General features: G+C 42.9%; 1 protein-coding gene across 1 annotated transcript in view; it reads right to left on the bottom strand.

Annotated features, from left to right (window-relative positions):
- The window catches only part of PARM1 (prostate androgen-regulated mucin-like protein 1), a 101,569-nt gene extending 94,015 nt beyond the window's left edge, over positions 1 to 7,554 (bottom strand). The window contains exon 1 of the mRNA XM_059065812.2: positions 7,260 to 7,554. Within this exon, the coding sequence (XP_058921795.1) occupies positions 7,260 to 7,302 (43 nt within the window). The 5' untranslated portion in view covers positions 7,303 to 7,554. The remainder of the gene's footprint in view (positions 1 to 7,259) is intronic.
- Between the last annotated feature and the right edge of the window lie 5,094 nt (positions 7,555 to 12,648).

Here is a 12,648-nt window from a genome sequence, read left to right as displayed (position 1 = left end):
TTGCTTCTTTTCCCAAACCAACAAAGAGGTGTTCAAGTCCACCAGATATCTTTAGGACCCTCTCATGGACAAATGGGCTTTGAGACTCCCTCATGTAATTCTGAGGTGTACTTAGTCCTCTCCTAATGTGACACATTACCTTAGCTCAATAGAATGACCAGAGTCTCAAACATTTCCCTAAACACATATAGCTTTTGCATGGTGAATAAAGAGGACACCCTTTTATCTTTACAATAATTATTAACGTTCTTCCTAAAGAATCTAAATTACAGTACAAAGCAAGAATCATATAGTGTGGAGGGTTTAACAATGAAATAACTGTTCAATGCCAGTATAATGGTATCTGCCTGTTGCCTATCTGTGGATCACAAAAGCTTTTCCAATGGAAAATGAAAAGATTTTATAAGGGGCAGACAACCCCAGTAACAACCCATTGTGGATAAAACAGTGGGTGAAAAAACTCTCTCAGGAATGAAGTTATGCTTCTCGACTACACAAGCTGGCAAGAATATCATAATTTTAAAGGTAACATATATTTTAATAACCCCATACAGGGAAATAATATGTTCTATCCAGTGAGAAGCTTGAATGATAGCTTTAAGTTTACAACCATGGCCAAAAAAATGAAAAATCAATTAAACCTTCTCTCCTCCGATTCTTCTCATGTGCAACACCTGCCCTAAAGTTTCTGTGCCCTTATTTCCTCCTTGATGGAAAAAAAAATCAGGTGTCAGAATTTGGACTGTAACTGGAAGATATTATCATCAAAGCTGTATTCTATCATTCATCTTATTTTGTCTCGAATAGGCGTGTTTTCTAAATATCACACCTGGTAACTTTCCACAATTTTTTTTCCACTTAACAATTACCTAGTCACAGATTTGGCCTTAAGTATAAAGGTGCAAATTTCCACCACAGTCTAAATGCTGAAAGGATTTTTTTCCCCCCAATCTGTCTTGAAATTCTGTCTAATATGCTGCTTCAGGCTCCATATAGCCACAGATTTCACGTGATACCTATAGACCTATCCTGCAGGAATTATGCAAACCTTATATAATAATTGTGAAATGTGTTAAGATCCTGGCACAGAAGACAGCATTGAAATCCAAAGCTGTTCTATTAACTTTCTTTTTTAATCAGCTGCCAGCTGGATTCTGGAAGGTTCTTAGTTCCAGCTCCTATGCAAGAACACTGTTATCATTTCAAACAGTATACTGTTTTTTTTTTTTTTAAAGGAAAGGTCACAAAAGGGTAAAGTAATGTAGCCTCAGGGAGGCTACAGAAATCCCACCGATTGTTCAAAAAAACACAACAGTGCACAGTAAATGAATATGCAATCCCATTCAAAATGTTCCATTGGAGAGCTGTCTCTGAATCCTAACGTTGTAAGTTGCTTTCAGAGAGACAGAGCTGCTTTGAAATCTCCAAGTCGTCTTCCCATGAACAGATTGTGATGAATGAATGAAATGGAGTGGGATGGCTACAGCCGGATGGGGCAGGGTTCAAAATAAAGCCAATCCTATGTCAAACCCATTGCACCGATGAACCACACATGGAAGGCCAAAGGTAGATTTGCTAGAATACAGGATGATCAGTTACATTTGAATTCAAGATAAACAACGAAGAATTATTTAGCTTAAGTGTGTCCCAAGTACTATGTGGGATAGACTTAAAATTCACTATTTATTTGAAATTCAAATTGGACTGGGCAACCTGTATTTTTAATTGCTAAATCTGGCAACACTAGCCAAAGGAAAATTAACTTATTTTAACTCATTTCCAATTGACATTATACCACCTTGCACCAATGAAAAACACAGACGAAAACAATTATATAATCGCCTATTTTGTTGTAACGGTTTCTGTTATAAAATGGCAGAAGTCTCAAGGTTTATAAATGATATTAAAACAGGTAAAAGAAATGGGCTATGCTGCTGTAAAGGATCATGAAGACTATTTAAAGATCCACACATCAGAAAATCTGATGTTACATCAATCCCCATCCTTTAAATAATTTAAGCTGTGACTACGAAATGTAATGCCATGAACTACATACACAAATCTGTCTTATTTTATAGTAACCCCACTTGCACATTAACTGGATGATAACCTATTAGCCCTGCATTTCCAACTAAAAAGCAATCGCTGCATAAGGCAGGTACCCACTATTTGCCTACCTCTTTTCATAACCACTGCTGTCTTCTAAATGAAACATTAATTTTTTCTAGGCAACTGTTTTATTCAATACCTTGCTAGCAAAGCAAAGATGGCCATCTCTCTGTATCTGTGGAATCTGCATCAACCTCGGGCCGAAAATACTGGGAAAAAAATTCCAGAATCCGAAAAGTAAAACTTGAACTTGCTGCATGCTGGCAACTATTTATACAGCATTTACATTGTATTAGGTATTATAAGCAACCTAGAGATGATTTAGAGTATACAGGAGGATGTGCGTAGGTTATATGCAAATACTATACCACTTTATATAAGAAACTTGAGCATCTGAGGATTTTGGTATGGGGGCCAGGTTCTGGATACTTAGGGATGACTATATTTGATTCCTAAACTAATGTATCCAATTTCAGTAACATAATTTCTAAAAGGGAGAAAACCATCGTAAATGTTACAGCAGGATTCCTTTCACCGGGTGTTAAAACAGTCAATCCACTTTGAAAATATTTTTTAAATGTCCCTCTTCGTTGTTTCCAGTGTATGCTGTACGCCCCAGCCCCACCCCTGTCCCCCCCAAAATTGTAGTTTAAGAAAATCTGCTCAAACAGTGTAAATATTTGGCCAATATTTTTCTTATAAAAGCACAAGCACAATGAAAGCACCACTAGACCAGGACCAAATGATCAAGTTAAATTAGAGATCTGGCCATTATTGATGTTTTTGGATTCTGGAGAGAGCCACTCTGCATCATTCATATGCCATGAAATGCCTTTTCCTAAGTTGTTTGATCTGAATTATCCAAAATTTGTGGCTCTGGGAACCTGACCTTAAGGGTTAGCTGAGTTGGGCTTTTGAAACACACCAGTCTGCAAAAGACTTTGTGGAAGAAATAACATCTTCCATGAGACTTTACTTCTGTTTGTTACTGAGCGTTTTTTGGACTGTTGTGCTAAATTTGAGCTAGCACATTACTAACCTTTTCAAATTAGGCATTTAGCGGGCTCAGCTGAATCTTTTCTTAATTTGCACATGAGTGTTTGCCAGAACAGCTGGTATTGTGCTGGAATATTAGTTTAAATCGTCAATTCACATAGTCCAAGCACAAACACATAAACTTTGGAGAGGATGACCTAACTGGTGCCAAACACAGTCAACTTTATTAATAAGAATAATAGCAACAACAATTGCTAATAGTTATTGAGCGCTTACTATGTCCCAGGCATTATAGGTATATTCAGTTATTTACCACTTTTAACAGTCTGATGAAGTTTTATTTCCCCATTTTTGTAGATAAGAAAACTTGAGAGGTTAGATTATGTGTCCTAAATTATACAATTAGTAATTAGTAAAACTTCTAGTAAGTAGTAAAACTTCTAGTAAGTAGTAAAACTTCGCTTTGTACTGAGGCAATCTAGCTGCAGAATCTGCAGCTGTGCTTCACCACTTCGCAACACTGTCTCAGTAAATCTATCCCATAATAATGGAGAACTTCCACTTTCTCAGGTAGGTTTCACAGAGAAGGAGGTGTCACTTTGTGACACAGACTTCAGGGGAATAGGAGGTAACCTGGCTAAAGGGATGCAAGCCACACTTCACCTCCACTCCCAACCAACCATAGGCAACCTTGCCGTTCCCATAAATGTGTGTGAGTTTTTTTGGTTTATTTTTAACATGTTTATGATAAGATTTATCATATGGCTTTAATATGCTTATGATAAAGTCCTGCCATATATCAGGACCTATACCGAGAACAGAGCCATAAATGTGTAGGGTGGGGTCTTCCTTTGAGGATAAGGACATACGAGAAGTTAGTCACTTGGAGAAGAGCTAGCCGACAGGCCTGGGATACAAATAGGCTCTCTAGCTGGGTGGCAGACTGGAATCTAGCTCTGCTGGTCTTGATCACCAAGGGGCCAATAAGTCAGCTTGGGTAATGGGGCAGAATGCAGTACTCTCCCTAGGGTGGGGCAGACAGGACAGAACCTAAGGCAGGAAAAACTGGGTCAAGGGACTTTTGCCTCTCTTACCTATGCTTGTTCCCCCTTGAACTCCTTGAATGATTGGAAAAGGACTCTGGGAAGTTCCAGTATACCTCAGATGTCTCAGTGAGGGAATTTTTTAATATACTGAGCCATAGAGCACTGGAGAGCAGCAACGATGGTGGTGGGAATGAAAGAATTGAATCTAGAGAGGAGAGGGAGAGGGTTCAACATGGAAGCTTCCTGTGGCCTGCCATCCTCGCTCCCTTCTTGGTTCTGCTGCCTGCCCTTGGAGGTTCTGGCTTGTAATTTAGAGGCAGTACTCCTGTATGCCTCGAGTATTGGCCTTAGAGGTGTTTGGGAACGGTTTGTAAAATAGCCATGCTAATTTTCTACCACAATCAACTATGAGAGAACTGAAGACAGCCCAAGGTTTCTCTCTTCCTTCTTTTTAAAATACAAGTGAATAAGTGTAGAGATCTACTTTTGCTGTGTTGTTGACAATGCACAGGTATTTACAAGTGTCCATTATACAGGCTGAGGAAAACACTATGTATATGTATTGAGTAGATTTATTAAGCTAAAAAAGTCCCCTGCATGGGCTACCCTGGTGGCGAAGTGGTTGGGAGTCCGCCTGCCGATGCAGGGGACACGGGTTCGTGCCCCGGTCCGGGAGGATCCCACATGCTGCGGAGCGGCTGGGCCCGTGAGCCATGGCTGCTGAGCCTGCGCTTCCGGAGCCTGTGCTCCGCAACGCAACGGGAGAGGCCACAGCAGTGAGAGGCCCGCGTACGGCAAAAAAAAAAAAAAAAAAAAAAAAAAAAAGTCCCCTGCTAAGCCCCATTCTTGGCTCAAGAAAGTATCACCTCAAGAGTTTTACGGAAAATTTCCAGAATCCTCTAAAGATGGGGGGGGGGGGTAAGCAACTGCCTGATGAAACTATCTAGAGCTTTGCCAAGGGAGCCCCGGGATGATCCACTGAAACACGCATGCCACTTTCATTCAAGAACCCTTGTCCCTCTCTCCTTTACAACTTTTTCTAGAAAAGTTATATTTTAGTTTCTCAAAACACCTTACTTTGGGACGTAAACAACCTTGTACGGTATTTATGCCTATTTTAATATTATTTTCCTGATAACTTATTGCAAGTAGCTCTAACAACAGACTGACCCCCCGAAGAGATACCTTCAGGGGCACAAGCTCAGAGGAAAGGACGCTTCATCACTCTGTTAGGGAGATGTACTCAGAAACATAACTATGTCTTCCGGGGTCAGGGGAACCCCAGAACTGGGAGGCTGTGATCCTCTTGGTTCTGACTTCGACACATATATGCAGGGATGAGTGAGGCTGCGCAGCGGGGTCCCCAGCTACCAGCCTCCTCAGTCTGGGCCGTGAACAAGGTCAAGATTCTTGCCGCAGCAATAGCGAGGCTAAACTCTAAAACTGGCCAAGAAAAAAGAAAAAAATAATATATATATATATATATATATATATATATATCTTGAGCTCCTTAGGGAGAAAAAAAACCCCACAATACACTGCCTTAGTAGGGTTAATCTCGGCGTTGCCAACTGCCAGAGTTGTTAAAAAAATAAAAATTAAAGACAAGCCACTAAATAAAATTAGCCAACAAACCTACCTACCAGCTCCACTGGCTCACTGAAGGTTTTCTGAGCCTCAAGGCTCATGAAAGGATTTCTAGAGAGGACAAAGGAAGGCACCTTTCCTGTCATTTCGTAAACGTCTCGGGGCTAGGGAGTCAGCTGTCACACTTGGGGATACAGGCGCTCCCAGCCTGGCCCAAGGCTGTGCAACCAAAGCGGCAGGAGACCGGGAACCCTCTGCGGCTGCGGCTCCAAACCTTGCAGACACCAGAGAGAAAAGGGAGCTTTCTCAGGCGTTCAGCAAGTAGAGGAAAAAGACCCGCTCTAGCCTCAAGTTGGGAAACTTTTCCTCAAAACTGCATTATCCTTTGTGAGCTGCCTGGAAACCCCTAGCTTCTTTTCAAGGGATCGTAACGACTTGTGTCCACAATTACAGGAACCCAAGCAATTCAGGAGGAAAAAAAATACACACACGGACTACATGCATGAGTCAAATGGCTTGTGTATGTGGCTTTGGAACATTCTTATCTAAACACGCCAGTGTCCCCGCACTCGGGCTTCTTTTTCCACCAGGGCCTCATCCGTAGTCAGTTGTCCCTTTTCTGCCTACATTTTCTGGAAAAACTGGATACCCCACCCTCAGACTGAAAGCGCTGTTGTGAATCTCTCCTCTGCACCCACCAAGCCGAACTCAGCCCTCCGGCTCCTCTCTCCCCAGGCCCTGCTTGGAGGCCGCTGCCATCCGTGGTCCTGAGGCCAGCGATGCGCGCGTGGGGAAGCCGTCCCGAGGGTGAGTGTGTGTAGGGGGGGGTGGGTGGAATGGGGAGGATGCTAGTTCTGGCCAAGTTAACAGTTTCTGCCAGGGCACATATTTTGGGGGAATTTCCGGGCCACAGGGTAGAATTGCAAATCCCCGGGGTGATCACGAGCTCGAGCCCGGTCGGAGCAGCTGCCGTGAGACTGTTAAGGCCACATCACCCCCACGCTTAACTAGGAAGGGTCGCCGGAGACCAGAGACCACCAAATCTCGGGGAACGCAAACCAGCCCCGCCGGGTGCGCGGCCACGGCTTAAAGCTTTCCCAGATGCGATCCCCCCTGCTTCTCCTTCTTATCCCTCCGAGTCCAACCGCGTCAAGAGGTCTGGTGCCCAACTCTGGCGGGCTGTGCTCGGAGACCCGAGAAGCCTCTAGTCTCAGTCAGTGTCGCCAACCCGGTTTCAAACGCATCGTGCAGCCACCTGTTTCACAAAGCCCGGAGTTTGTGCGGGCGCAGGCTGCGGCCGGAAGAACCCTGTCATCCCCTCGGTCCGGCTCGGCCCAGGATCTCCAAAAAACGCACGTCGCTCTAAATCCAAGTGCGCACGCAGCTCTGCGAAACGCTGGAGGCTCGCACCCCTCCGGCCCCCAGCGCGCGGCGACTTATTTCCCGGTCTCCCCGGTTCAGCTCCCGCCCCCAGCGCTGGTCGCTGGGCCAGCCCTCCGCCAGATCGGCGCCCCAAAATACCTGCCGTGAAGATGCAGAGAGCGAAGAGAGTCTTGTAGACCATGGTACCCTGGTGCTTGGTGCCGAACCCGGCGCGGGCAGCGGGAGAGTTTGCCGGGACTGACCGGGCGCCCAGAGCGCGGGCAGCTCCTCCTCTGTCCGCTGGCTGCGCTGGGAGCCGGGCGACCGGCCGGCTCTAAGGGAAACTAGGCGAGCGCCGCGCGGCTGCGTCAGCTGCTTGTACTCCGGCGCCCGGCGCGCTTCTGCTCCATCCCAGCCGCCGGGCCGCCTCCGCCGCCGCGACCGCCGCCGCCAAACCCCGCCCACCCGGGTCCCGCGGAGAAGACAAGGCCCGCCCTGGCCTTCCCTCTCCCAGCCCTCGCGTCCCGGGAGTCGCGGCCCAGGGCGGCCTCTGCTGGACAGTCAGGGCGCGAGACCCGAGTTTTGACCCGGTTCAGCAAATGTCTGGGGCGGCTAGCACTGTGCTGGGAACTAAGGGGAGGCAAAGAAGTGGGAGCAGATTTCTGCCCTCAGGAATTTATCTCAGCTTCTCGTACAGGAGTAATAACCTTTAAACACGCGACCGTGTGCCATCTTAGGTGTCACCTGGAAGAGCCAAGACCCCACTACTGGAAGAGAACACACCTCTCCAAGTATGAGAACCTTTTCTTTTTCTTTCATTTATCCAAACGTTCCTGCGTGTACATTAAGCCCTCACACACATTCAACCCCACTGCATTTCTTGGTGCCTGAGCCAGGATGTCTGCCATCCTACTCAGCTTCTTATGAGAAGAAACAGTACTAATGTCAGGTAACAGTGATCATGCAATAATTATGAGTCAGGCACCCTACTGGGTGTTGTATCATGATGTTTCTAACGATCTTATGACATAAGAATTATCATTTCATTTTAAAGATAAAAAAACTAAGGCACAGAGAAGTTAGGTAATGTGCTCAAGGTCACATAGCTGGTAAGGGCTGGATCCCATAACTGAAGAGTTTGCGTACCAGGGCATAAAAACAAAGGCTGACATTTCCTGAGAATTGCTGTGTGCTAGGCAACATTGCTGTACAAGTATTAACCAAGTCACGTTCTCAGAACAATTCTTTGAAGTGGGCATTATGATAGCTTCATTTTCAGGGGAGAAAATGAAAGCATGGAGAGGTTTAAGTACTTGCCCAAGGTCACACAACTAGCTAATGGTACAGATAAGATGCCTGGGGTCATCTCTGTACTATACTGCCTCTTCAAAGCCCAAGGTTTCTGTGTGTTCACACAGATCGAAGCTGATCTTTCACTTAATCCTCTCCACCACCTTAGACTTGCTTATTTTCTACACCTCTGTCAGACCAGATGCTAGATCATCTTCCAATATCTATGTTATTATGAGCCTGGTGTTCCCCTAGTCACTAGAGCTGGGATTAAGGAGCCTCCCTAAAGAATTGATTTTCTCAGGACCTAGCAGTGCTGGAGAACAGCTTTCTTTCTTTTTTTTTTTTTTTTAAAATTTATTTTACTGAAGTATAGTTGATTTACAATGTGTTAATTTCTGCTGTACAGCAAAGTGATTCAGTTATATATATATGTGTATATGTGTGTATATCTATATATATTTTCATATTCTTTTCCATTATGGTTTATTACAGGATATTGAATATAGTTCCCTGTGCTATACAGTAGGACCTTGTTGTTTATCCATTCTATAGAACAGCTTTCTTGTTCTGTGACTTCTTTCTCATATACCAGCCAGAGCCTCAAGTTGTATTTTCTCACTCCCTCGGGCCTCATGACTTTATCTGTGATGATGTCAGTCCCTCTTCCTGACCCCCCCATCACCACTTGTAGAGCTTGTCATGCTTCCACAACCAGATTAAACTGAGCTCATGTTTTCTCTTTTGTCTTGGTAAATTTATTGATTCTTGTTGAAATGAGAAGTCAAAGATATTACAACCAAATGCCCAACCCCCTTTCCTCCTCTCTGGCCAAAGGAATTGCAAATTTATTTTATTAAACAAACTCTCTTTATGCTTTTGACCTTCAGGTCCTTCTGGTTTCTAGGGTAACCTATGTGATGATGAAGAATTACTGCATCTGTGTGGTGACTGCCATGGAGGAAAGGAATTTTGCAAGCACGTTCTGCAAGGCACTGATGCCTTTAGGTAGGGCCATTGAAGTAAGTGACCCTATGACAGAAATAAAGATTTTCAGAAACACTTCACAGAAAAAAATTGTTCAGTTGAAATTCAACAGACGTTAATGGAGTCCCTTAGTAGTATAAAGCATGTGTGACAGGCTTTGATATCTAAGATGATAGTTTTGTACCCAAAGAATTGTGATTCCCACGTATGAATCAGTTAAAATCTCCAAAGCTTTTCGTTGTATACAGAATGGAGTTGAAAATAATTTCTTTAACTAAAATAATTCATTTTTATTAACAATTAAAACTTCTGATTTATTAATTTAGCGAAAACATATTTGATCACTTACTAGGTGCCAGACCTTATACTAGGCTGTGGGAATGAGAGAGGTTGTAATAGTCAAGGTAGGTAGGTTATGCTGCTGTAATAAACCACCCCAAAGTCTCAGAGGCTTAAGCAATAAACGTTTACTTCTCGCTTATCATCATCTGCTTTGGATCCAGGCTACTCCCCAGAGTAGATATCTTCTATATCAGGATTCGGTGTTATATACTCCATATCAGAAACTGCTTCTATACTCAGGAAAGAAAGACGAGGAGAGTTATGCACAGCATTTATGTCTTCCACCTGGAAGTGACGATTCTTTTCTTTTTAAAATTAATTAATTAATTAATTTTATTTTTGGCTGCGTTGGGCCTTTGTTACTACACTCGGGCTTTCTCTAGTTGTGTCGAGTAGGGGCTACTCTTCGTTGCGGTGCGCAGGCTTCTCGTTGCAGTGGCTTCTCTTGTTGCAGAGCATGGGCTCTAGGCGCGCGGGCTTCAGTAGTTGTGGCATGCAGGCTCCATAGTTGTGTCTAGCAGGCTCTAGAGCACAGGCTCAGTAGTTGTGGAGCATGGGCTTAGTTTCTCCGCGGCATGTGGGATCTTCCCGGACCAGGGCTTGAACTCGTGTCCGCTGCATTGGCAGACGGACTGTTAACCACTGTGCCACCAGGGAAGTCCAGAAGTGACGATTCTGCTCATATTTTACTGGTTAAAGGAAGTCAGTGGCCATGCTTAACTTAAAGAAAGCAAGGAAGCACATTCTGCATGGTGGTTATGTATGCCACAGTGGTTAATTGTCCCAGCCATCAGGAAGCTTATATTCTAGTAGTGAGGAGTCAAACATTGAATGATCCCAAAAATATATGCAATAATTTATTATGTTAAAGTGGTGGGGGATGGGAGAAACGGGTGAACTGTTTTATAATTGTTTGTTAAAATAAATTGAATAAAAAAGCGTTCAAAATATATGCAATACTTTATTATGGGAAATGCTATAAATAATAATACCCACTAACATGTATTGAGCTTCTGCTCTATGTTCTGTTAGGGATTGTTTCAAGCATTTTGTGTAATCTGTAAACTTTACACTCTGTAAGTTTATCCCAATTTTGCAAATAAAGAGACTGAGAGATACTTAACAAAAGTTTAAGTATGAAGGAAACCAAAAGATGCTAAGATATTATGGCAGGGGGACTTGCACTCCTCACTGGGGTCAGGAATGGAATTGGCATGTAACCTTTTGGTCATGCCTTATAGCAAAAGCCAGTTTCTTCAGAGATTTCTTGGTTCTTTCATAATGCTCCACTGGGATAAAATCTAAGATAGACCTGCCTTTTACTGACTGCCACTCTTTTTTTGATCACTGATTAAATGAATTTCTAGGGTTGTAGACGTTCAATATTTTTTTAAAAATTGCCCTTGGTTGACTTAAGCTTTCGACATCCTGAATTTATCATAATTTATAGATAAAGTCGGGTAATACATTTTAGGTAATATGGAAGTGTTAACTCTGGACTCTTGGATTCATCATGGCCTAGGAGAGACAGAGTAACTCGGTTGAGAGAGCTGGGTGAGTAAGGCAGTCTGTGCAGTGGTTAGAGGCTGAGTTCTGATGTCTATTCCATGGTCCCCATAGGCTGGGTTCGAATCCCCCCTCTTCCATCTACTAACTGACTTATTACTTGGTATCTCTATGACTCAGTTTCTTCCTGGCTTCATTGGGAAGATTAAATGGATTACATATGTGAAAGGCTTGGCATGTTCTAGGTGCCAGTAAATGTTAGCTGTTATTAGAGGAGAAACTTTGAGGTACATTTAAAACTCATTTGGGGATCTAAAGTACAAGGAGAAAACATTAATGCCTGCTGTAGCTATTTCTTCATATAAAAGGTTACGAAACTTGGACTCTCCCCTGGGCAGTTCCACTCCTGCTATATCTGAGCTGCAGGGGAAAGCTCTAAACTGTCTCTGACAGCTCCTTCCCGAACCCCTCAGCCCCAAAGGCAGGAGTGCAGCAGTCTCAAGACCCTGATATATTTTGTCTTGGCTTCATTTCTCTTCCCAAGTTGCACTGCAAAAATATCTCCGTGGCTTTTGCTATATACTTAATTACATAACTTTGTTTCTCTCTTAACTCCAATTTCCTTTTAGAAATATTCATGGTAAAAAAGATTAAAGGCAGTGATGCAATATGAGAAAATGAGGAAATTTGGAACTTTGCCAAGAAATATTTGTTTGAACAAAGGCAGTTTTAAAAGCATATGATGAAACATGATTGTTTCCCTGATTTAAATAAACTTGTTTGGAGCACTTTGAGGCCACTAAACCACATGTCACTAATTTTTATTTTAATTAAGGAGGAAACCCTTAAAATATTTCAGGAAGGAAGAAACTGGCCTCTTGGAGGTGATACACATAATGAAACCTCTTTTTAAACTTGATTGAGTTGATACTGTAGATTTGCATTGTCCAATAGAAGTAAAATACAAATCATGTATGTAATTTTAAAATTTCTAAAAGTCATATTTTGAAAAAGAAGAAAGAAACAAGTGAATTTCATTTTAATGCTATGATTTATTTAACTTGATGTATCTAAAACATTTATCATTTCAGCATGTAATGAAAAGCAAAATATTAATAGGATATTTTACATTCTTTTTCTCATTGTAAGTCTTCAAAATCCAATGTTTATTCTACATTTATACAACATCTCAATTCAGACTAGGCACATTTTGAGTACTAACATGGCTAGTAACAAAACATGGCTAGCAGCTATCATAACGGGCAGTATGGCTCTAGAGCACTGGGCCCAGTCTCTTGCCTTGCCTCATGGATATCTTCTGTAAAAGTACAGAGCAGTGCTGGTGGGACTTTCTTAACTGACAGTGGAGTAGTTGGAAGCCTAAGGCTTGCTGATTGCGTGGACTCTAACCCGCATTAACGTC

Source organism: Kogia breviceps, chromosome 6, assembly GCF_026419965.1.
Source record: "Kogia breviceps isolate mKogBre1 chromosome 6, mKogBre1 haplotype 1, whole genome shotgun sequence".
In the NCBI taxonomy this organism is placed as follows: Eukaryota; Metazoa; Chordata; class Mammalia; order Artiodactyla; family Physeteridae; genus Kogia; species Kogia breviceps.
The sequence above is the reverse complement of the archived record's forward strand: the minus strand, read 5'-3'. Positions and strand labels throughout refer to the sequence as shown.